This window comes from Branchiostoma lanceolatum, chromosome 13 (genome assembly GCF_035083965.1).
Source record: "Branchiostoma lanceolatum isolate klBraLanc5 chromosome 13, klBraLanc5.hap2, whole genome shotgun sequence".
Classification (NCBI taxonomy): Eukaryota; Metazoa; Chordata; class Leptocardii; order Amphioxiformes; family Branchiostomatidae; genus Branchiostoma; species Branchiostoma lanceolatum.
Window position 1 is genome coordinate 8,828,316 of NC_089734.1, and position 23,251 is coordinate 8,851,566.

Here is a 23,251-nt window from a genome sequence, read left to right on the forward strand (position 1 = left end):
AATCTTAAGATAGACATTTTGAACCCCTCCGAGAAGTACGATCTCCCAATTTTGCGAAATCTCGCGATGCACATAATTTCAGCGAGATTCTCCGAGATGACAGGAAAAGCGGCCATTTTGAAATCGTGAAAGTTTTCCGCGGGCAGCAAAATCACTTTTAGTTTTAAGCATAATCCTGTTTTGGGTGGTCTTAACTCATGACAGATGATGCAAAGATCCTAAGGATAATGTGTAAGACACAGGGAAGTTTTCGGAATTACTGAGGCAGCGTTAAAGATATTCTCAACCCTGAGGAGGTAAGTTGCGGGAATTTTTTTAAGACGCTAAATTTTTGGGGAGGGGGGCTTCTTGTAATTTGAGATGTGATATAATAATTGAATTCCTAAGTCAGTCAGAGATTTTGATTTTGAAGTATACGATTTCTTGAGTCACAAATGTAATGAACAAACCCTCCTACAAATTTCAAATATCTGGTGACATGTGACGTCCTGAGCAAACTGACTTTCCTTGAAGTTACTTGATCGTTATTCAAATATATTTTGCCTTCCTACAAACTTATGAACACAATGTATTCATTTGCATATTCCAGGTGTGAGTGACAAGATGGCTGGGCAAGGAGGTTTGTTTAGCATTGATGATGATGACTTGGATCTTGGAGATGAGGTAAGCTTAACTTCTAATATAAGTCTTCAACTTCTTTTTGAATGCAATTTCTGCATCATCTAGATGATGAAAGTGATAGCCTGTTGAACAAATTTGAATCAATGAGTTAAAATGCTAATGTCTGACACATGTATTTATCATTTCAGGATTTCTTACTAGCAGCGGCAGCTAGTATGCCTCATGCAACCGCCATTACAAACTCTACCAACTCCAGACCCTCACTTCAGCAGAACAACAACCTGATCACAAAAACTACTTTCAACAAGAAACCTACAGCAGAATCATATGAATCCCCCAAGAATATTCCAACTCCAGATAGATCTAGTCTGACAAACGTCAACTCATCTTTCCTGGGATCTTTCGATGACGACTTTGGTGACGACAATATTGGGTCGTTTTTAACGAAAAGAAGATCAAGTGACTCCCCTGTGCTTGGAGTTCAACCACTAAAGAAGCAGCCAAAGACCTCAAACAGTCCCTTTGAAAACAATACTGCTGAAACCAACAGTAGACTGCAAGGCAAGAAGCAAAAGATAGGAGGCACTACATTTGATAATGTCAATAGACCTCCCATGCAAGGAAGATCTCAAGCCATTCTAAACAAAATACAAGGACTCAGTTCTTCAAGCAATCAGCCCCAGAGTAGCAGTGGACTTAGAATGCCTGTATCAGACTCTGGTACAACACAGTCCCCTGCAGGCAAGACGTCCAAACCGGGGAAATTCGTCTTCAAACCTGTCAACAGAACTTCACCCAACAGTCCTACTGTTCCGAGTGCAGGTGGAGATGGGTTTGCTCTTAGGCCAAACAATGTGTTCAATGCAAATGGTGGAAGGGGCAGTGCAGTATCTCCCAATATAGGAGGTAGCCCTTTGTTGACAAGCGGTGTGCCAAAGAATAATGTTCAAAAGAGCCCTACGGATAACCATACTGGAGAAAGTCCTGGAACTACAGGAAGACTTTCACGTCTGCTAGTAGGAACCGCTACCAACAGTACTAGTAGCAGTACTAAGGATGGGCCTGGGCAAGCTGGCAATAACATAGTAGAACTAAGCAAAGGAAACTCTCTTCCTAAAGTAGGCTGTACATACAGCGCAAGCACTCAGCTTCGAACACCTACAGTGAGCAACGTGGGAAGTGCCTCCAACTCACCTCAGTTGAGAAACTCTGCCTCCCTACAGAATAAACCTGCAAGTAAAGGACATGTGTTTGGGAGCAAAGTAAGCAATAGCCAGCAACTAAGAGTTCCTGAGGTAAATGATGCAAGCTTTCCATCAAATGTGAATGTGAGCTCTGGGTCAGTGCAGTGTAACCCTGGAACACAGAGCGGTGTGTTAAGGAATCCAGCAAATGCACAGTTTAAATCAAGTGGAATAAGGAATCCTACAAGCAGCTCTTCAGGAGTACAGGGTAATATGGGTACCCAGGGAACTGTAGGTACAAGTCAAGCAATGTCCACATGTCAATCAAATTTCACACAGCCTCTGCAACCAAGATATACTCAAGCTGGACCCAGGTTACCACAAAGAGGAGGCCACAACTTTGCCCCACGTATGGGAAACGTTTCCTCCACTCCGAGGTACACCGGGCAGCATGGCACACCAAGGGTGCCACAGTCTGCTGGGATGGTGGCTCCCAGAATGCAGCAGACTCCAAGATTTCAGCAGACTCCCAGGATGCAGTACACACCCACAATGCATCAGACTCCCAGAATGCCCCAGGGCAGAGGAGGACCCATCAGACAGAGGTCACCAAACGGCCCCGGTTCTGGGCTGTACAACTCTACTTTTGGGCAGAACACTTCAGAACAAGGAGTGAGTGTCTTAATAGCTTAGTTGCCTTTTTCTACTAAGTAGCTAAGCGTTCAACACAGTTTAGATATAAGTATGAAAAGTGTAACTGTGGTGTTTGAAATGGATGGCATTATATTGTACATTGTATGTTTTTCCATCAATTCAGATATTCACTTTTTTGGCTGCCATAAACAAGTTACATGAACGACACTTTTGCAGATCAATATTGACAACACTGAGACATGTTGTATACTTTCATCATGGACTTAAAGATGACCATGGAATTGATAGCAGTGATCACAGTTTTTTTCTCAGGGAATACCAAAATTTTCTGCAAACTACTATTTTCACTCTCTGTTGCCCAGCAGACAGGTTCTCCCGGCAGTTTCCTGTCCCCCCAGGCCCCAGTGTGCACCTCCCGACTGTTGAAGCTGTGTAACGCCTCCAGACCAAAGGACCTCACACCGAGGGTCAAGAAGAGAAAGTTCCCAGGGCCTGCTGGCATACTGCCTAAACTGGTAAGGGATATGGAATTTTGCATGTCTTGTTTAGACAAAGTTTAGACATAGACAGAGGTCAATGATACTATAGCTTTTGTCTTTTGGAAAGAAGTCATCATCATCAGACGGCTGCGCAACAGGTGGCTGTAAATTTCTTCCAGTTCCTTTTGTCGCTGGCAAGGTGAACAATCTGCTTTGGTTTAAGTTGTCCATTTACTGCCATGATTTAGAATGTAAAGATGTAACATGTCTCTTCTCTTAGAAATTTTACCTGTGCTTGAGGTATTGTGGTGTCTTTTTATAGCTCCAACAGTTCCTCTTCTCTCCAAGTCAAGTTGGATTTAAACTGTTGACCTGTTGACATGGAGATACATTTATTTCCTTTTCATGTAGTCTGAGGATAAACAGCTGGATGATGTTGCCATAGCAACTCCACAAACACCTTCCCACAGTGCTGTGGCCAAGAAACCTAAAGATGAGGTAAGTAACAGCACCAGGAATTATTACAGACTGTTGATTACATTTTCAATGAATATTCTGCATTGTTTGTTAACTTTTCTTTCTAGGATGAAATATACAAGTTTTTGTGTGACTCTTTGTGTGAATATTTGTGTGGTTAGTTTCAGTTCAATGGTAAGAGAAACATTGATAACTTTTGTTTTAATCATGATTCAGGACCTGTCAAGCTCTCAACTATCCCAGGAAGATCCCAGAAAAGGATCATGGGATACCATGAAGAAGGAGCTGGGTCTGCACGAGGACAACTCTAGTTGCATCCTGGGTAAAAACAACATTGCTCTTGTGCTACGTCGGGTAAGTACATGTATATTCTGCAACTTTATTTCATATTGGATTCAGCTTGTGTCTGATGTACGAAAATTTTGAATTGTTCTCTTCTGCCAAAGCTACATGTTGTACATGTATATATACAGTACTTTGATTTCGTTGTTTCCAAATTTGAATGTTCAAGAGTCCTGATTTTCCATATTTATGAATTATGATGCAGGCCAGTCTGAAGCTACTGCCACAAGGGAAGGTGCCCCAACTGTGTGTGTGGGTGAAGCTGTTGTCATTGGATGGGAGGAATGGAAGTGTTGTCTTCCGAGATCACACAGGTAATACTGTTTTCTGATGTATCTAAAACTAAGCTATAGAAGTTTTCTATTTGTGATTCAGATATACATTGTAATTGTGTTTGTGGACTACTTGTTAGATTTGGCATAAAGGAACACTTCTCAGAAGGAACCTTATATCAACAGAACTTCTCTAACTTTGTATAAGGTAGAAAGGGGCGTGCTTGAACTACTAGTGTCTATCAGTAAGTCTTACAGAATCTTGTAGAATGATAGCAATGATGTCTAAAACAAAATACATACTATTTTTTATGTGAGTTGATTTTTCCATGACCAGGTGTGATGTATTGTCCTCAGGTGAGATGCAGGGTACCATACACCAGAAGGTGCTGGAGGAGTATCCCTCTGAGATAAAGGCTGGGACAACTCTGGTCCTCAGACAGGTATGGGACTTTATTTCAAGGACTGCAATAGATGTAGAAAAAATACATTGCACAGAAAGTTAAAGGGTTCATAGTTACAGTTAGTAATATTTTCCTGGGATAATGTATAGCTAGTGTGCTGAATAGAAGGAATTGATAGACATACAAAGCTTCCTTATCTTGCCCATGTTTCTTGTGATAAAAGCATTCCTACAAATTTAAGATTTCTCCCACATGATATGGATTTGATGAGTAATATTTAGTTTCCAAGCCACTGTGTTTTACTAACATCTACCCTTACTTCCATTCCCCAGGTTGGAGTGTTCAGCCCATCTGCCAGGAACCACTACCTAAACATCACCCTAAACAACATAGTCCAGGTCTATCCTCCTGGTACTAAGTCAGGCATAACCTCCAACCCCTCCAGCCAGGACTCTCCAGAGATGAACCAGTCTCCCCCACCCTCCTGGCTGAAGTTTCAGGACACAAGTCCTACCTGTACAAGGAGTGTTGTCTCTCAACAGGCCACAACTACTGTGGGGAAGGGTAACACACAGAAGACAGGACAACATGTGCAACAGTTACCATTCAGTAGTGCATTGGGACAAAATGCAGCACAGGTATCCAAAGTGGTGGGTACTGGAGGAAAGGGAACCGCAGACAAGCCTGCTAACACTGGGGTTAACAGTGGACCTGATGTGGATGAGCTTTGGGGTGAAGGTAGGTTTGATGTCTTTGTTTGGTCTGATATCTTTTTAGTTTACTAGTATTTAGGTTGCTGTTTATGAAACAGACTAGAACTGAAAGAAAGTAGTAACTAAGCTAGCTTGGAAACCAAGTTCTGTTACTCTGTGTGTGTGTTCAAATGCCTTTTAACTTGCCCAAATTGGATAAGGAAAAATACCATAGGATACATGTACATATTGTGAACTCAACCATATAACAAAGTTACATTTCTATGTGACTGAAGGACTTTTATGTTTCAGACAATCTGGATGAGCTACTAGAGGACATAGGAGAGGAAATGTTTGGGGACTTCTGAAGACAAAGTTGCAGAATGTGGACAAAGTTGTAGAATGTGATGGTTGCATAATTACACAATTTAATGTATATTACTGGGCTGCCACAAATACCATCTTGCTTATTTCAAATGAGATGCATTAGCAGAAATGGTCGCCACTTATGACAATATAAGGCAAGGATATGCATGTATTGTGAACAGAACTTGAGGAATTCTAAGGTTCTCAATGATACGACAGTGTTTTGTATTAATATTTCAAGAGAACTACATTGATTTTGGGCTCATTGTATTTCAGAGAGAAGATAACAAAGAATGATGATAAAAAGTCTGATTTCATTGAACAATGAATTCACTCTGACTAGAGAATAGAAAATTGAAGACTCTGTAACTAGGGATAAAAGTAGAAGAAATTATGATGTTGTTGTGACCAATAGGTTCAATGTAATATGTCATGGCAGTCATGCTAACTACATGTATATGGCTACTAATATAGTATGGAAAATACACAACCACAAAATATCCTGCTTAGCAGCTTCCTTTATTCCCATGTCAGTCAATATAACCACTACAACATGTAGTGATACAACATATCTCTCAACATACTGTGCTAAAAGTAGAGGTGGTTTAATTTTCATTCATACAAAACAAGACTTCAGAAAGACCCCTTCATACCAAATAAATCACCAAATGTTTATCTAAGTAGCTGCTAAAAAGAACGAGAGAAATACGCATAGTTTTCCACTTCTATTTTGGAAACATTTTAAAGAATTTATTTCATCAGCTGAAAGGTTTTCCTTCGATCTGCATTGTACCAATTATTGGTAATTTGATTCACCTATAAAATAAAAGTTATTCATATGACGATACTGTGAATATTCTCCTTACGTTAAGGCATCTACAGGGGTTCTGCACCATTTAAGTTCAAACTATAAGTATAGCATCAAACTGCCATACATTTTCAAATATACATACAAAGGTACAAACTGTAACCAGCACTGGAATGCTTAAGTTTGCTGTGGTCAAAAGGAAGTCTATCAACTAAACATCAGCATGCAAATAGCAAAGAAAAATCTGGAAGATAATGTCTTTGGTGACACCTAGCTGATGTAAACACAAATGAAAAGGAACATTGCAATGAAATTTAAAACATATTGATTCATAACTGAAATGCCAAAACGTCTACTTGCCTCCAAGCCTGCTCACCTCATATTGCAACATGCTCACCAGTACTGTGTTTGCTACTGTCTGCTCAAAAGTAGCTTTTACAACTCTACCTTTGCCCCTCCTAGAGAAACAGTCGCATGTTCCTCCAGGAACTTCACAAACCCATCTAAATCTCTATCCCCGTCAAATGACATCGGGTTCTTCTTATCATTTTTCTTTACAAAGTAGATGGTTGGGAAACCCTGTACTTCAAAGGTGTCTACAGGTATATCGTTTGCTGTGGCATCCATCTTGGCAATGACCAGGTCTTTTGTGGTTTTGTATTTCTTTGCCAGCTTATTATAAGCAGGCTCAAGCTTCTTGCAGTGGCCACACCAAGGAGCGTAAAACTCGATCAGGACATCTTTCGATTTGTCCATAACGATTTTCTCGAAATTCTTGCCAACCACAGTGGTGACGGCGCCTTGCTTCTTGGGGATGGGTTGGGATTTGATGACTGGTTTCACCCAACCTAAAAAAAGAATAAAAGATGTAGTAAAATACACAGTATTGAAGACATAAGAAAGGGGTAAACTATGAATCAGGCAAGAAAGATCTTTGCAGAAGTTATTCAGCTAGTAGCACATACATGACTTGTATACAAGAAATGACAAGATAATAACCAGTGTCTTAGCCATTAGCAAGACTTGCTCAAGGAAAGGTAAATGCTGAAAAAAGTAATACAAAGTGCCTTTTCAAAAGGACCCTACTAGTACAGACGAAGCCACTTAATTGCACCTCGGATAAACGCACCTTCCGTTTAATTGCACTGAATCCCAATATCCAAAACCGGTTCCCAATCACTGCATTGTTAGTGACTCCGCATATCTGCACCGCGCATGGTCACCAATGCCGGATAACTGCACCAATTTTTTTTTTTAAATCCTCCACAAGCTAACTGAAAAGGTGCGCTAAAATCGGCAAACGCGGTACAAATGAGCCGATACCTGCCGGTGTAAAGGCGCAATACCGCCAATATGTTTAAAACTGTTTTGAGTAACAAAACAAGGCGGTCTCCATTGGCAGTTACGTTGATAGGAATCGTATGGGAGGTCCCGGGCGGGTCACCCGTAATCGATCAGTAACCAAGTTTTAGTTTCAATTCCTAGTTTCATGGCGGTACATGATTTACGTAAATCGACAACTGCACTCGACGTAATGTAACACAGAAACTGTTATCCCATGGGTGGCATGACGATGTTTCAGAATGCCTCCCCTGAAACACTATGTGTGTTGTAATGCGGTATATCGCATGGAAAAAATGAAAGAATACAAAATCAAAACAGGTTCGTAGTTGTGTTTTTTTTCAGCAAAGGGTCAATAAATAAAGTTAATAACTGAATAATTTCGTCTGTTTTCTTTGTGCTAGTGTTTCTGACTAACAATACACCCCCTCGCCCATGGTGGTGCGGTCCAGCTGGGCATTTCGCATAATTGCACCAGCCGGATAATTGCACCAAAAATGCTGACAAATGAGTGGTGCAGTTAAGCGGATTCTACTGTATATAGGAAGAAATGATGCCAAACTAAACCAGTGCTGTCTCTAGGCCCCGTCCCTCCGTCCTGGGACAGAAATTTGCTTCTTGGGACGTATAAAAATTTCACCCTGTCCGTCCAAAATATCTGAACTAGACTCACCACTTTTGAAAGCCTCCACAAAGTCCCTGAGCACATCTTCGCTGAACTCGTCGGGCTCCATGCGGTACTTTTTGCCGCTCTTGTCGTAGATCCCGACGTTGACCTCCTCGCCGCTGTCGTCCAGCTCCAGCTCCTTCAGCTTGCTCTGCTGCAGGTCCTCCTTAGTGATGACAAAGGTCATGTCCTTGTGGTCCTTAGCCACCTCCAGAACCTTCCGCCTCCAGATCTGAGTAGCTGGGGTGGGCAACAGTACTATATCAAACATCTGACCAGATTTACCAGAATAAGGTCGACATACATGCAGAAACCATGTAGATCACCAGAACTGACTGCAGGGTCTACGTCGAGAGTAGACCAACCTTGCGAGACCTATGCATGTCTGTAGCCGCCATGCATTAGACCCTGATGCCTGCAAACGATTGATTGATATACAGAGAGAAGTTAAAACATTCATATCTGTCTCTACATTTTGACCTGTGACCATTTCAATACTGCCCTAAGCAACACTCTTACCATTGCTGAACTACCAAGAATGCCAACTCAGAAATATATCTCTTTATCAAACTTAGAAGATGATGTGACATCTATTGTCATTGTATTATAATTATCATACATATCATTTCTTCCCGAATTTGGAACTGCTTCTAAATGAGTGGCTTTCTGTATCAAGGAACTAGGCTATGATGTTGGGTCTTTGAAAAATATTCTGTATCATAGTCACAATAACTGTACATGTAGCAGATTTTTTAAAATCTATGCTTACCTTCTTTGTATTCAAAGCTGAAGTCCACATCGTAGAAAACCACCACCAATGGCCGAGCATCTCCGTACCGCTTGTTCTCATTCAGAGTGGTGAGCTCTCCCACCAGTGGGCGGATGTTGTCCTTGTACCAGTCCTGGAGATCCTTTACTGTGGCATCAGCCTGAGACGTAAATAGATAGGATAGTGAAAAAAGAGAAGACCGACGCTATGTACAGGTTCATTGACATTGTATTTGGAAAAAACATTGAACAATGTACCATGAACAGTGGAACATGGATTTACGTCCTGTCCTAGGGAATGCGACCCTTTCCAGCGTGCATGTCGGTTGAGCTAAAACAGCCGGGATTTGAACTCCCAACCTCTTGGTCCAGAGGCAGGGTTGGTAACCACTAGACTATACCCTATGATCAACAGAAGTTACAAAACTGCAACCCTTAAAAAAGTCATTTCCAGCATGTCAACAACTTTTGAAAAAAACTGATAGTTTCAGAAAATATTTCGTTATTCTTCACACACCTTGTCAAAGATCCTGACTTTGGGCTCGTACTTTGACTGGAACTTCTCTGGCTGTAAGATGGCGACTGATCCAGGGTTGACCTTGTAGAAGGTCCGAGCCTCAGCGTCAAACGTGTGGCCAAACTCATAGGCATCTCGCAAATCATTACCTGATAAAAGGGTAGATTTTACATAAACATTATTCTACAAGACACCCTAGACTTGAGTCATGATACTTTTATCAAAACATCAAATATTTGAATTAGTCAAGGGCTTTACACAAAAATCTGAATGTCAATTAGGACACATTAGATTCATAGATAGAGGTAACAGATACACAATGTATGACTATTAGTATCAAAATAAGTAAACATTCTAGAGGATCTACATAGACCTCGTAAGCTGAAGAAGTATGAGCATAGCTTTCTCACTGCATGTCCAGACAGAATGTCACCTCGTACCTGAGTCCAGGTAGGTTTGATAGAGAGGATCCTGGTCGTTTTCGAAGAAGCCCACGATGACAGCGTCAGACTGGACAAAGTTTTTCAAGGCCTTCAGACTCTTGTACTCATCTGAACTGGGTCCTGATTGGTCAATCATGTGCGAGATGATACCTGGAACATAAGGTGAAAGTGTATTTTCACAGCGATGTCAATCTAGTTTAGCTCACTGAAGAGCTAGTCTTCCACTGGTCTTGACAGAGAAGACAGATGCTATGTACAATATTTGCAGGTTCATTGTACCAGGGAAATTGCCCTAGCTCTTTTCGACAAGTACTGTGAAAAGTGGACCATGGCTTAACATCCTGTTTTAAGGACTGTGACTGCGACTTAACTTGCCAAAGTTGTGATTTGTTGAAATGAATTAAACAATTGAATTGGAGGATTGACCAAAACAATCCTTGGGATTGTCTTCTTTTAAATACATGTAGTTCAAAATTCAAGTCAGCCCACAGACAAGGATCCAATTCATTTCATTGATTACAGCAATAGTAACAATACAGATTACACACGTAACTTAGATGTATATGATCTACATCAATACAAAATGAACTTGAATCAGAACACTTCAGTTCCTACCTCTTTCCTCCCTTGGCCCCTTGTAATCATACGCCTTCCCCTTCCTGAATATTTTCAGGGTAGGGTATCCTGTCACTTCAAACCGTTTTCCCAAATCACTCTCTTGGGTTGCATCTACCTTGCCGAGAAGGATGGGGGGGCTTTCTCTCTTAAGAACCTGGGCAGCTTTCTCAAACTCAGGTGCTAGCTTCTTGCAGTGGCCACACCTGTGGTTGGATACATCAGTTACAGTTAAGATTTGTGTACATCTTATGATGTGTCACAATGGATTTTATAGGCATATACATGTGAATACAATGCTAGGGAGTCAACAGGCGTCCTAACTTATTTTCATTCAGGACAAATGTTGGACATTATCTTGCTGTCACCCTGTTACTCTCAGGTCACCATTGTCAGATGAGAGTACAAAGAAACAGATAGATACACATATCTTCATATTCAGATAGATACACATATCTTCATATTCATATTTAACATATCTAACATATTCATATTTAACAAATAGGATGAAATAAAGTTAGGTTGAACCAGGGCTGTCTCCAGGACCCATCCTGGGAGAGAAATTTGCTTTTTGTTGGATCGGGCACAAATTTTACCCCGTCCGTCCAAAAATCTGAACTTTGTGACATGAAACTAGTGAAAATATATTTTCAAAAGCTTGTAATTAAGATGACAGATTTAACAACGAAAATCAACAACTTGGGCTCCCAAACAATGAGTGGGACGGAAACAAATTTAAAGCTGGAGACAGCCTGGGTTAAACCTTCTTCCCAAAGCAACCATCAGAATTACGATTCAAGAAATAGTCTAAAATTTGGTTCCTGTGCTATCGTACTCACCATGGAGCGTAGAACTCCACCAAAGTGATGGCGTTATCATTAACAAACTCATCAAAGTTGTCCTCGGTGAGAGTGACCACAGCTTCAGGTGGGGGCTCCCAGTTAGGGTCAGACTGCTCCCTCATGTAATCCACAATACCTGGAGTATACAAGTTTATAATATATGTATCACTGTGTGACAGTGGAATTTTTTTTAAACCATTTGATTTGCCATTAATTTTCCTAAACAGAAAATTCACAACTGACAAAAAACTGCAGGTCAAAAGACTTATTTTAGGGGGTTTAGTAAATGCCTTGATACCACATTACATTGATAACAAAGAAACAAAGATCCTGTAGTATACAGATAGCAACTTGACTATGTCCTATCATGTTCACTTACTATTATACCCATTTCCCCACGGTCTACCTACCATTGGATAAGTGTTACGAGTATGAGTTGCCATGTTTCACTTGATAATGATAAAAGAACCGTAAAATTGCCACAAATAGAAAAGAAGTTTGAAAACATATTTTAAAAAGAAAAAAGTTTTAACATTGATGCAAGTGGGTTTACCTTGCTCTTGTCTGGGCCCCTCATAGTCGTAGGGTTCTCCTTTCCTGAAGATCTTGAGCGTGGGGTAGCCTTGGATAGAGAACCTGCTGCCCAGGCCAGTCTGTACTGTGGCGTCCACCTTAGCCAGGGGCACCGGAGGGTCGGCTGCCTTCAACGTCTTAGCCGCTTTCTCGTACTCAGGGGCTAGGCTCTTGCAGTGACCACACCTACGAAATGATAAGTGATCAGTCGAGGATGCAAATGACATACATGTCTGAGTAAAACGTTGGACATAAATTGGAATTCTGCATTGTTGCTATGAAGGTCACTAAACCCTTAAGACAGGTGACTTCAACCATGGTGGGTGCCATTTAAGGTTATTTCATTTAGTTCTTAAATAGACAAGGAAGAGAAAGATAACATTTCACTAGATAACAGTAACATTTTGGATCCCTCTGAAATATATACTGTTGGTATCTAGTCAAGCATTCAAACTTAAAATCTTTAAAAAAGCAAACACAGCAAATATGTATAATTTTTGCTATTTTCAGTTTAAGATTAAATGATGATGAATTGATGAAGACTCTGTGTATAATTTTTCAAAATATGCAACGATCCACTTACCAGGGTGCATAGAACTCCACCAGGATGATGTCTTTGTCCGACACGACATCGTCAAAGTTGTCATCTGTCAGAACAAGAACCCCATTGTCTTCTTCCACTTCTCCATTATCATCATCTTCATCATCCACCTCTTCTCCATCATACTCCACAGCCTCCTTCTCTGTCTCCTCTGGCGTTTCAGCATCTGCTTTCTCCTCTATAACATATATATACACAATGTATATAGGATTGCAATAGTAAAACATACTGTTTGCATTACTGTAAGGTAAAGCGGTCGAACCTCAGGCTGAGAACAAAGCATGGCCCTTTTTCGTTACCTAGAAGTGCAATGTGGTTTTGCTACAGCTTGCATGTTTCAGTATCACACACACACACACCTTGGCTAATTTGATTACATTAAGATAGATATATAAAGGTACTTTCTGATATGAGCACTGGGTTACAATTTTGCAATAGCATCCTGATACAAAAAAAAGGAAGAATGGCGCCATAGTAAACGAGTTTTCCCAAAACTTGCCGCTATAATGTATCGTTAACGTGACTAGTAAATATACTTTATTGTAAGTAATTGAAGTAGCGGCGTAACATTACCCATCGGAAGTTTTCATAACAATGTATTTTCAAAACATGGAACATTTCTAATACAAACCTAATAGGGTAATAGGAATAGTAGTGACATGCCGGCATTAAAATCAGCTAATTCAGCGTCAATACCATTCAGTATCCTGGACAAGGTCTTATAGAATGTAACTCCCTGAGGGTCTTTGGAAAGTGGTTACATGGAGCGCTCTGATTGGTCCAGCTCAGCAACACATACTCCTGAGGTTTGTTTTGCCTTTAACTCTGATATCCGACTATCCACATGCTCCAACAAATCACCTCAGACAATTTTTTTTTCAGATGAAAACCTAACGAAATGGATGTAGCTTCTCCTTTGTACATGTATGCCCAGTTCTAGACGCCAAACGTATTTAAAGATAATTGTACAAGTTGTTGCCCCTCCCCCATGCCATTTTTTGACCCTAGCTCAAGAGTCAAGTATTCAAAAGTCCCGTGTCAGTTTCGTGTCCTTCTGTGCGTATCATCTTATATAACGGGCATATCATGTTGACAATCCTAAATCATAGTTACCAAATGTGTACGAATACGAATCCTGGTGTACCGTTGTCGTAACTTCGAAAACAATTCGTTCTGTCCTTGGTTCTGACTCTAGAGCAAAGCATGTTACACACAAAACTATATCAACACAGTTTCCCAGCTCATTCTACTGAATGCAACAGCAATTTTCAATGAAATTCAACCAAATTGTGCTAAATATCATTGCCTACCTTGTGTTTCGTCTTCTGCTCTGACATGTACTCCGTTAAGGAGTAACAAGACGAAAATTAGGCCGGAGACACGGAAAAACTTGAACGTTACCGCCATCTTGGAGGGTACCCTAATCCGGATCACTCAGTAGAATCGCCCTCGTTCATGCGCTGAGTGAAAATAGTTCCAACCAATGTATTTAAAAAGTCAAGAAACTTATTTGTCATACATTGTTATGTAGATATATTTGTCACAATCTATGATGAAGAATATTTGTGTGTTATTTTGTAATACTTTTGTACAAAAATGTGGTGTATGCGGATTGATTTTTGAGAGACGGAAAAGCTAAAAGTTCTGACCAATCACAGGCTGCCATGTCCCACACACCACTCCAGCTGATACTTCCGGGTTCCCCGGGAACACGTGGCCTCGCGTGGCAGTGAGGACGACTAGCGATTCATTTGATTTTTGCAGCATGCTGGTCAATAGCAACTTCAGTAATATTTTTTGATCGCTAGTCGGGGCTTTTGATCCATTAAGAAATCGGTGCACTTGAACATTTTGTTTTCGTAATACGGCAAATGCTTCAATGAAAGATATATGTTCGGGATATTATACGCCATGTAGCAATAGGAAAATTAAGCCATTCTTCCCTTTTTCTCTTTCTTGGTTAAGCCAGAAAGACATTTCCCGGTGACCTTTCTATCAAACATTAATTTTATTCAGTTTTCTTTCTTCGTCATTCATTTATTTTCCATGTAAATATCTTGTGATGTTATCGACAACCACTTGCATAGTTGAGTGTCTTATGCGAAAGAGAACCATGACAAGATTACAATCTATATGCTGCAATGAATGTACAAGCCTACATGCTGTAATGAATCAAACAATACATTGTATGCAATTAATCAGTAAAATTGCACGTTTTGTCAGCCTGATTTGTCTGTATTGCCCTCTCTAATGCAATAAAGGGGGCACCAGAAATCAAATTTGGCGTCACCGTCAAGTTTAACTATCTTTATGTTCTCTTTGGAGGATCCATATAACATTAAGCCATGGCTATAACCTATGGATAGCAAAATAAAGACTGTTGTGATCACTGCTAGAGTTTACTGAAGTTGTAGTAAACCCATATACTGTATACCGTGTAACTCTGCCTTCAAACTAAGATGTATGGCAATAGATAGTAGGATTCTGCTCGATTGTGGGATCTGAAGAGCAATTATTTGCGATGCCACTTTCTCATTCCTGTACAATGATTAAACCTCCTTGTCCTTGGTAACATTTAGGCATTGCAATGCGTCTCAAACACTTGTTATGTGCCACAAAAGTGATTAACCGTTCGTACTAAGTTGATCAGCGTTTGAGGATTGTTGCCTGTTTTGTTTTACGTGTAGTTTATCTATTATATTTTCATACAATTCTATTCTCCATTAAAAATCATTTAATCAAATGCAACAGTTGTCCGAAGTATGAGTCATTGGAATATGTTCCGAAGTGTTTGCCATTGCAGCGCAACTTTTAGTTTTACCACCTGTAGCTAGTCGTGTTTTTAAGGGGAAAGCGATGAATAATTCCGCAAACAAACCCTTCGCGTTGTTTACAGCCGTCTACCACAAAGAAAACCTTCTAATCAGCATAATTTGTTTGGGCAGTTGGCCAAATATTCCAAGAATAGGCCCCCGAATGACTTCACCCACGCGCGCAGTGTGATGAGGGAAGCGTCACTTCCCGGGCCCACTTCCTTATATGGGCATGGAGTCCATTTCCTACATCTGTCCAAGCGCGGTTTTCAAAAACACAGAACTGTTTTACTTTCATGTACTACACGTATCAACATCTTACAACACAATGTACGTCAAAATATTACCATCATATCAAGAAACTGAAATACATATGAACATTCACGCCCACTAAAACGTTGACATGGTAACGAGGACACCCGTCAATGTTGCCCTATGACCTATGATGTCATTTTTTGCTCATTTGCATATGCAGCTGTGAGTCAACTTGTGGGCTTTTTCCCAAGCAGACTCAGACCACAACTTACTCATCGGACTTGTAAGGCGATGGTGCAGGGTTAGAGCGCTTCCTTGCCTTCTAGAGACAGCAACATGGAAGTCTTGAAGCCTGTGAGTACAACATTTTCTTAAGAATTTGGCTAGTTAATCCACAGCGTGGGAAAATGTCGGCATGCAGGTTTGAATGAAGTCTGAGTTCTTCCGGTTTTTGTCCGCCGAAGTTTTGTCCTGTTCTTGACCATGAATTTGTCTTTCCGCCGGAAGAAGGAGGAAAAATTTCAGACATCATAACTGTTTACAAATGAAAAGGCTTAGATTCAACTGAAAATGTCCTAGAAATCAATGGTTTCTCGTGAATTTAGGGAATTCTTTCGAGAGTGTGATGTTGTGCAGACTGTTGTGTTATGGTATGATTAACGTTCTTTCTTGGCGTGCGTGAGAAACTATCCGTGCCTCCAGGCAATATTCCTTGTGTGGTATTCTTGTCTCTTTGACCTGCCGACTCCATGTGTACTAGATCTAGCTATAATTGTTCAGAAGAGTGAATATTGTGACCAGGATTGCAGAGTGGCCGTTACTGAACCTCAAGTCCCACCGTTTTAGGTCGATACACTATGTCAACACTGCTTTGTCTCGCGCGGAGTTCAAATTTTATCGGCAGAAAGTTCGGTTGCTTTTTACTCGCCCATCTTTGTGATTAAACGTTAACGAGTGTTGGAATTTCGGACATGTCGCGAACTTTGTTGTAAGAATGTTTCAGACAAAGAGAGACTGGTTGGAAACTGGACTTACAACTTTTCCTGGGGAGGGGGGGGGGGGCAAGGGTGTAGCATTTCTTTGCACAGTTTTTGAATGAGAATGCCTCTCCCTTTTTTGGGGTCAATTACATGCAGCATAATTTTCATGGTGGATTTAGAAGCATTCCAACAATGTAGCAAAAAAGAATGCCAACATGAATCCTGTTGAATAGAGGTGTGAGAAAAGAAAGAAAACAGACTACAGGCAGTCATTGTAATTGTTATGTTTAACACAAAGGCATTTATTATGTTGATTAACCATCTTTTGTTTCGAGAAAGATTTTACAAGTGTTGATTAAGTTGCCGCTGAACACCTATTTAGTATAGAATTGAAGTGTGTACCATGCTTATCGTAACTGGGATACACTTGGCTTCAGAAGTGTATTGTAAATGCAATTTTCTTGGCAATACAATTGTAACCTTAGAAATAAAATTTTCAAATCACTTGGTGAAAATGTAAACAGTTCAACAGCTGATAGAAATAGACATGACATTACTTCTAAAGTTGATACAAATGTCTGACAGGATCCCTATTTGGACATCACACTAAAATGCAATGCTTACAAGTAGCTTCTTCTTGCTACTTTTAGTGGAGTTTTGTGCACTTTGTATGTAGACGGTCACAGGCCGTAGAAACTGCTGCCAGTATCATACTTAAGTTTAATTTGAATATTCCTCAGAAGCTCACTTTGATGATCTCACATTTGAAGAAATCAATTTCAAACTGCTACTGGCTGATTATAGTAATTGTCCTCTGCTTCCGTAGACTGGTCACTATCTTGCTTAGTTTACATAAAATGTGATACTTGCTGCCATCGGATCAGCCTAAAGTAAGCAAGTAGTGTACATAGAAAATATTTACATTTGCTGGATTCTGTTGAGCCATCGCTTTAGACACCTCAACACTACATATAACTTTTCATGCCTGTCTTCATGTTACTTCTTGAGTACACAAATGAATTGACAGAACAGTTTTAATTTTTTTGTACCAGTGACGTAATGTTTTGTACTAGACTAACAAAATCATACGTACATGTATGCCACGGATATGTCATCATCAATCATTCATTATTCATTATTGTTGCAAAACTATAAAAAAAGAAAAATATTACTTACTTGATCCATATGTTTCACATTATTCAAAAGAATCAAATGCATGCATAGTGTAGCAAACAGTCAACTTCCTTAGAAACACACAAAACATTCCACATAATTGCTTTCCTGCATTTTTGTCAGGTGAGGTACCTGTACCCTATAGGAAAGATGTTATCTGACAACAATGAGATCATGTTATGTAGGTAATCACCCCCTGAGGGCCATAACCTTCTACCTAAACAGGTGAAGAGATGAATTGTTTTTCAACACTTTACAGGTAACTGTTTGAATTATGTATCATGACCACATCAGGTTGTTACGTGAGTTGGGTAATCGGGGTCATGTTGTGGGGTGACAGAGGTCAAGTCAGTGACATGTTTGGAAGGTAACAATGTTTCTCACCTGGTATTTACACACCTGTGCTGCACAGGTGATGTCATGCGTCTATTTTGAGGTAGCGTCAGTTTCCACAATAATTAACTGTATCTACCGTATGTACTTAGTTGTGTCATTGTCAACAAGGTTTGTCAACAAATTTAAGATGATGTCATACTGATTTTGTGGATTAAGCGACCCTTCTACCAACTGGCCATTGCTCTTGCAAGTTCCATGTCTTAACAAAGAACACTAGAATACATCTTTTCAAAGAAGTATGAAAAAAGAAACTTGAGAGAACTGTTTTCAGTGTTACCAAGCAGTTGAAACTAGTTTTTGAACTAGAGAATGTACATGTAGAAAGAATGGCACTGCTCGTTGTGGTTTAAATGTGTCAGACAAAATATTCTATCCCTTTTGATATTTGATGCAAATTGTTTGTTTCACTTGGATTGTGTGTGTGTGTTTTGATAGTTTATCAACATGGCAGTGTTTTAACAAGATAAGGATGACCATGAGAAGATGCTATAAGATAGAAGTGATAGAAAGAGGCCACCATGGTTGGATCACCCTGTATCACACACATCAGCTGGGCTTTGTCCACTTTGAAGTTGTTTCCTTCGCTTGATGCAGAGTCGGAATGAATGAATGATAACAGGTTGTTTTTTTGCCAAGCCAAAAAGTTTCCAAAACAGACTCTACCAAGACTAAATAGACCCTTCATACATATTCAAAAGTCAAAGCGCAATAGGTTTTTGTCACAAGGTTTGGTATTACAGTGTACTAGTTATATATGTAGAATACTAGATAGATATCATGATTATCGATATCTTCATTTTCTTATCCAAACAGGACCAGTGTAATACATGTACTGATGGTGATAGACTAGAATATACTCCTGACCACAATATACCTTGGTAGTACATATACACCTTGAAGTATGTTCTTGTCTGATCCACAGGTTCTTATACCTGTTTATAGCACCAGATCACCCGAGCCCATCAGCCATGACTTCCTGTAGTACAGGCTGACTGATGACAATTTGTGTGTTTGGTTTGGTAGGAAGTACTGCTTCCCTGGGTTGTCTCAGTAGGCCATGTGTTTCTGTTGTAGCAACAACTTTGATCCCAGTTTTAACCCTCAACCTGCTAAGGTAGCCTTTAGGCCACGAATTTGTATGGGATTCTGATATCAGGAGAAGGTTAAGGATTGTGATGTGTGTGTGTACGTGTGTGTGTGTGTGTGTGTGTGTGTGTGTGTGTGTGTGTGTGTGTGTGAAAATGCACAACATTTTACAATGTTTGCACAATTTTGAAGGAAATGGGTACTGATGGTCACAATTCCAAAACTGGTCCAGAATTGAGACCAACTGATTGAGACATATTTTAGCCTAAACTGATTAAGAGACAAAATATGGTATCCTCATTGACCCAGTCCCCTTCTAGGAAAGAGAGTTATTACCATAATTGCAGTGTTTTACTGCTTCAACATTATCAAATTACAACACAGGTCATATATCATGCTGTCATTATTTATTCATCGATCTTATCGGCTGTAGCTCCATAATGGAAAAACTAATATCGGCCCTGCACTCTAAAACTATTAATGTTGTATCAATAACGCCCATCTTGTTTTGAAACACAAATGGTGCATTGTTATATTTGGAAAATTCATGCCCATGAAAATTTGTCTTTCTTTCTGTTTTGGAATGTATTGTGTGACATAGAGTATACATTTTTGAGTAGCATTTTTAAAGATTATTGTTTGTGTCATGCAAGTTAGGCTCTTGATTTGTAAAATGCACCCGTGCTCGGGGCTGAGACGAAAGAAAATTTTCAGGTCCAGACAAAGATCTGATAGAAGTCAAGAATAAACAACATTTTCTACTGCTGTAGTCTTCCCGAAACATGTTCAGTTCTCCAAAATGTGCTCAAAAAGGGATGAAAGAATGATACTGTACGTCATGGAATACCTTGACCCAAATAAAACCTTGTGAAGAATTCTTGGAAACAACTTCCCAAAGCCAATGAGAATAACAAAACACAACACTATCACAGTGATCAATATATCTTGCATCTAATGAAAAAGCAAATCACAAAAGCCAGTTCTGATTACTCTCTCCCTTCCACCTGTTGTTGGAAACAGTAGACCACAGGGACAGTCAATATTCAATCAGCTTCAGCTGTGGCAGTCCCACTGAAACCAGAGCATCAAAGTCTGGTCATCAGGCTAATGAGGACGTAGCCTGGACTCCTGTTCCAACCCCAGGGGCCTCTCCAGGGGACCTGATCAAGGCTTGGACAGGAAAATGGGCCACAGGGGATCTGTGTTTTTGGAGATTTCATTTAAAGGTCATTTAAAGGGGGTTGATGGATGTTCTCCAGTGTTTATGAAGTACAGTGTATGTAAAAGTGACATTGTCAAGGTGGTTAGTTTTAAATGTATTTCTTGATTTTTGATGAACATATGTAACATTCTTACATGTAAGTTGAATAGTGGGAGTGTTAGTCAAATTAATCTCAAACATAAGAATGTTCAGAATTCAAGGTAAGGTTTTAGTGAGTCTGGTCAAAGCTTTGCAGATTCCCTATTCAAGATAAGGCTAGTTTGGAACCATGTGATAACATTGTACAGAAACCCATGTGTATGGACTGACAGACTGCAGGTACTTTGCTCCCTTCAGCAGAAAAACCAGGCGAAGCCATGTACCACTTGTAGACTGTCTGGCACTGACAACTTCCTCAGCTTCCTTACCTGGAAACAGTTCAACATAAAAAGTTGTCAGTCAGTCTGTTCATTCATCATCATGTACAATTGCAGCCTCCACAATGGTTCTTTTCATTGAATGCATTGTTCACTAGACAGAAAAGAAGAGCTTGTAAATTACTTGATAAAACTAACTAGGCAAAGTGGTATGATGATAAATTAGAACAACGTGTGATTCAAGTAGATCCTGTAATTCTTTCAAGTTAACAAAATAGTCATTCATAGAATAACACTTAACCAGGGAATATACAGAACATCAAGGATAAAAACACAAACATCATCAATATTTAGATATATGGCATACATATCATGGTCCATCAGCTCCCAATCCCATAATCCCATAGTGCTGTCCCATGATCCCCTGGGACCATCTGTGTCCTGTCAGGACATCTAGATTACAAATTGCTGCAGTCATCTGGAGGGAGGGGCAGCTAATTAACACCATCACCCCCCCTGTTGGTTTTCTGTTTCTAGCCTCTGGACTGTAAGGCCTAGCGGACTTGCTTGCCCTTTCTTCATTTCCCTCTTCCTCCCTGGAAACAGCTTTAAATTTTTTCTGTCCCACTCGTTGTTTGGGAGCCCATGCTTGTAATTTTTATTGTCAGATCTGTCATTTTGAGGGTACAAAAATACATTTTCTTCAGACTTTTTCTGACGGTGAAATTTTTGTCCGTCCCAACGAGCAAATTTCCATCCCGGGACGGAGGGATGGGTACTGGAGACAGGCCTGCTTCCAACTTATTGATATCAAGCAGTACATGTACAAGGTCTGCTTTGACTAAAAGTACTTTATTTCAATGAAATGTCAAAAGAATGCAACTTGTGTACAAATCATGAAGGTTAGGTTTTACTTACTATGGATAAAGTTATAAAATATAATTGTGTTTCTGGCATCCATACACATGTATGTACTGGTATGTGTGGCAGTTATGACTTGCGGGGGTGGTAGTGCTTGCCACTAGAAACTCAAATCAATAAAAATCAACTTTCGTTAAGTAGTTACTTTGTTAGTATTGGCCAGATGCTTTAATATTTGATATCTTCTTGGAAGCAATGGTCGTAAAATGCTGGCAACCTTAGCACCATTCAAACTTGCTGTAATGTACCAAGGAGTACGTTTATGTAAGTTGCAAACTATTCTTGGAAAAGGAATAGAGGGAAATGGTCGTAAGAGAATAGGATTTACTGTTTTCCCTGAAATCATATAAGATTATCTGAATTTACATGTAGTTTTTTTGAAATCAATATCTATTTCCAATATCTAATACATATCAGATCTAGGATCTGAAATAATGAATAACACAGCTAGTGCTACTGAGTGTCAGTATATAATCTTGAAAGATATTTATAGCAATGACTTGACATTTGAAGTGATGAGGTGACCTTGATGTAATCTTAATGTTCTTTTACACATGTGCGCAAAGCATTCTGTGATACAATTATGTCTGTTGTTTTATCTGAGGGTTAAATAATGCATTAGTTCATGAGCAAAGGACTAATAGTCTACTACAGTAGAAACACGTAATTGTCTGCAGCTATAAAATAAAAATGATTCTTGTTATTTTGTTCATGCTGCTTGGATACATCAGAATCTGATGAGTGCCGACTGACAGGTAAGTTATACATACATGTTTATGTTTGTGCAGTGACAAATGATAATCTTGATGGTTTCATCTTTGATTTTATCAGTAACAAATGGTTTAAATGGAGTACTTGCATGTGTGTATGTTAGGGCACAGAATGCTCGGATAAAAAGCTTTTTTTCATGACATTTTCAGTTCTCTCAGACTAGTTTGTGTGTTAAAATTTGTACAAATTTCCTCAAATCTGTTGGAATAGATTCAATTTGCCTTCCTATATTCTGTCTTTTCGAACATTTCTGTGCTCCCACAAGCCCCATTCAGACCCCCATAAATGTGATCCCCTGTAGTTGAACCTCATTGAAAAGTTCACCTGCCTTGATGAGATCCTTACTCCTTTTTATAATCGAAGGTCACAGTAAAATCATTTCTTGATCTTTTGCCAAAACATCAAGTTGTATTTGTCATGATGCCAGGCGGTTACATATGACAGCCCAACTGGAAAAGTCATCGCTGGAGATTTATAGCTGACTTACACAATTGTCTGGGTCAGTTGTCTCTTGAGTCATCCTCTTTCTGGGAACAAAGCCAAACTGTATACGCAAGCTGGGTGACAGTGTCAACTGTGATGTACTCAGAAGAACACATGAATCCCATACAC

The 23,251-nt window shown here is 39.8% G+C and overlaps 3 protein-coding genes across 4 annotated transcripts in view; 2 read left to right on the top strand and 1 right to left on the bottom strand.

The window, feature by feature from the left end:
* Nucleotides 1–74: 74 nt before the first annotated feature.
* Nucleotides 75–6,333, top strand: LOC136446840 (uncharacterized). 2 transcript variants are annotated; one of them, XM_066445447.1, is made up of 10 exons: nucleotides 75–296; nucleotides 590–663; nucleotides 810–2,477; nucleotides 2,822–2,974; nucleotides 3,350–3,436; nucleotides 3,632–3,769; nucleotides 3,963–4,071; nucleotides 4,387–4,472; nucleotides 4,766–5,171; nucleotides 5,438–6,333. In XM_066445447.1, the coding sequence occupies exons 2-10, from the start codon at nucleotides 604–606 to the stop codon at nucleotides 5,491–5,493; spliced, it is 2,763 nt and encodes a 920-aa protein (XP_066301544.1). In that variant the 5' UTR covers nucleotides 75–296; nucleotides 590–603; the 3' UTR covers nucleotides 5,494–6,333. The 2 variants fall into 2 exon arrangements, with proteins under 2 accessions (XP_066301544.1, XP_066301545.1); XM_066445448.1 differs by having other exon boundaries at nucleotides 2,825–2,974.
* On the bottom strand, nucleotides 5,992–14,133 carry LOC136446841 (protein disulfide-isomerase A4-like). Its single transcript, XM_066445449.1, has 10 exons — nucleotides 13,977–14,133; nucleotides 12,649–12,844; nucleotides 12,046–12,251; nucleotides 11,490–11,628; nucleotides 10,651–10,856; nucleotides 10,033–10,185; nucleotides 9,593–9,741; nucleotides 9,077–9,236; nucleotides 8,314–8,547; nucleotides 5,992–7,147 (listed from the first exon to the last, which is right to left on the bottom strand). The coding sequence occupies exons 1-10, from the start codon at nucleotides 14,071–14,073 to the stop codon at nucleotides 6,735–6,737; spliced, it is 1,953 nt and encodes a 650-aa protein (XP_066301546.1). The 5' UTR covers nucleotides 14,074–14,133; the 3' UTR covers nucleotides 5,992–6,734.
* Nucleotides 14,134–15,942: 1,809 nt separating this feature from the next.
* The window catches only part of LOC136447627 (unconventional myosin-X-like), a 76,257-nt gene continuing 68,948 nt past the window's right edge, over nucleotides 15,943–23,251 (top strand). The window contains exon 1 of the mRNA XM_066446659.1: nucleotides 15,943–16,088. Coding sequence (XP_066302756.1) covers nucleotides 16,071–16,088 — 18 coding nt within the window. The 5' untranslated portion in view covers nucleotides 15,943–16,070. The remainder of the gene's footprint in view (nucleotides 16,089–23,251) is intronic.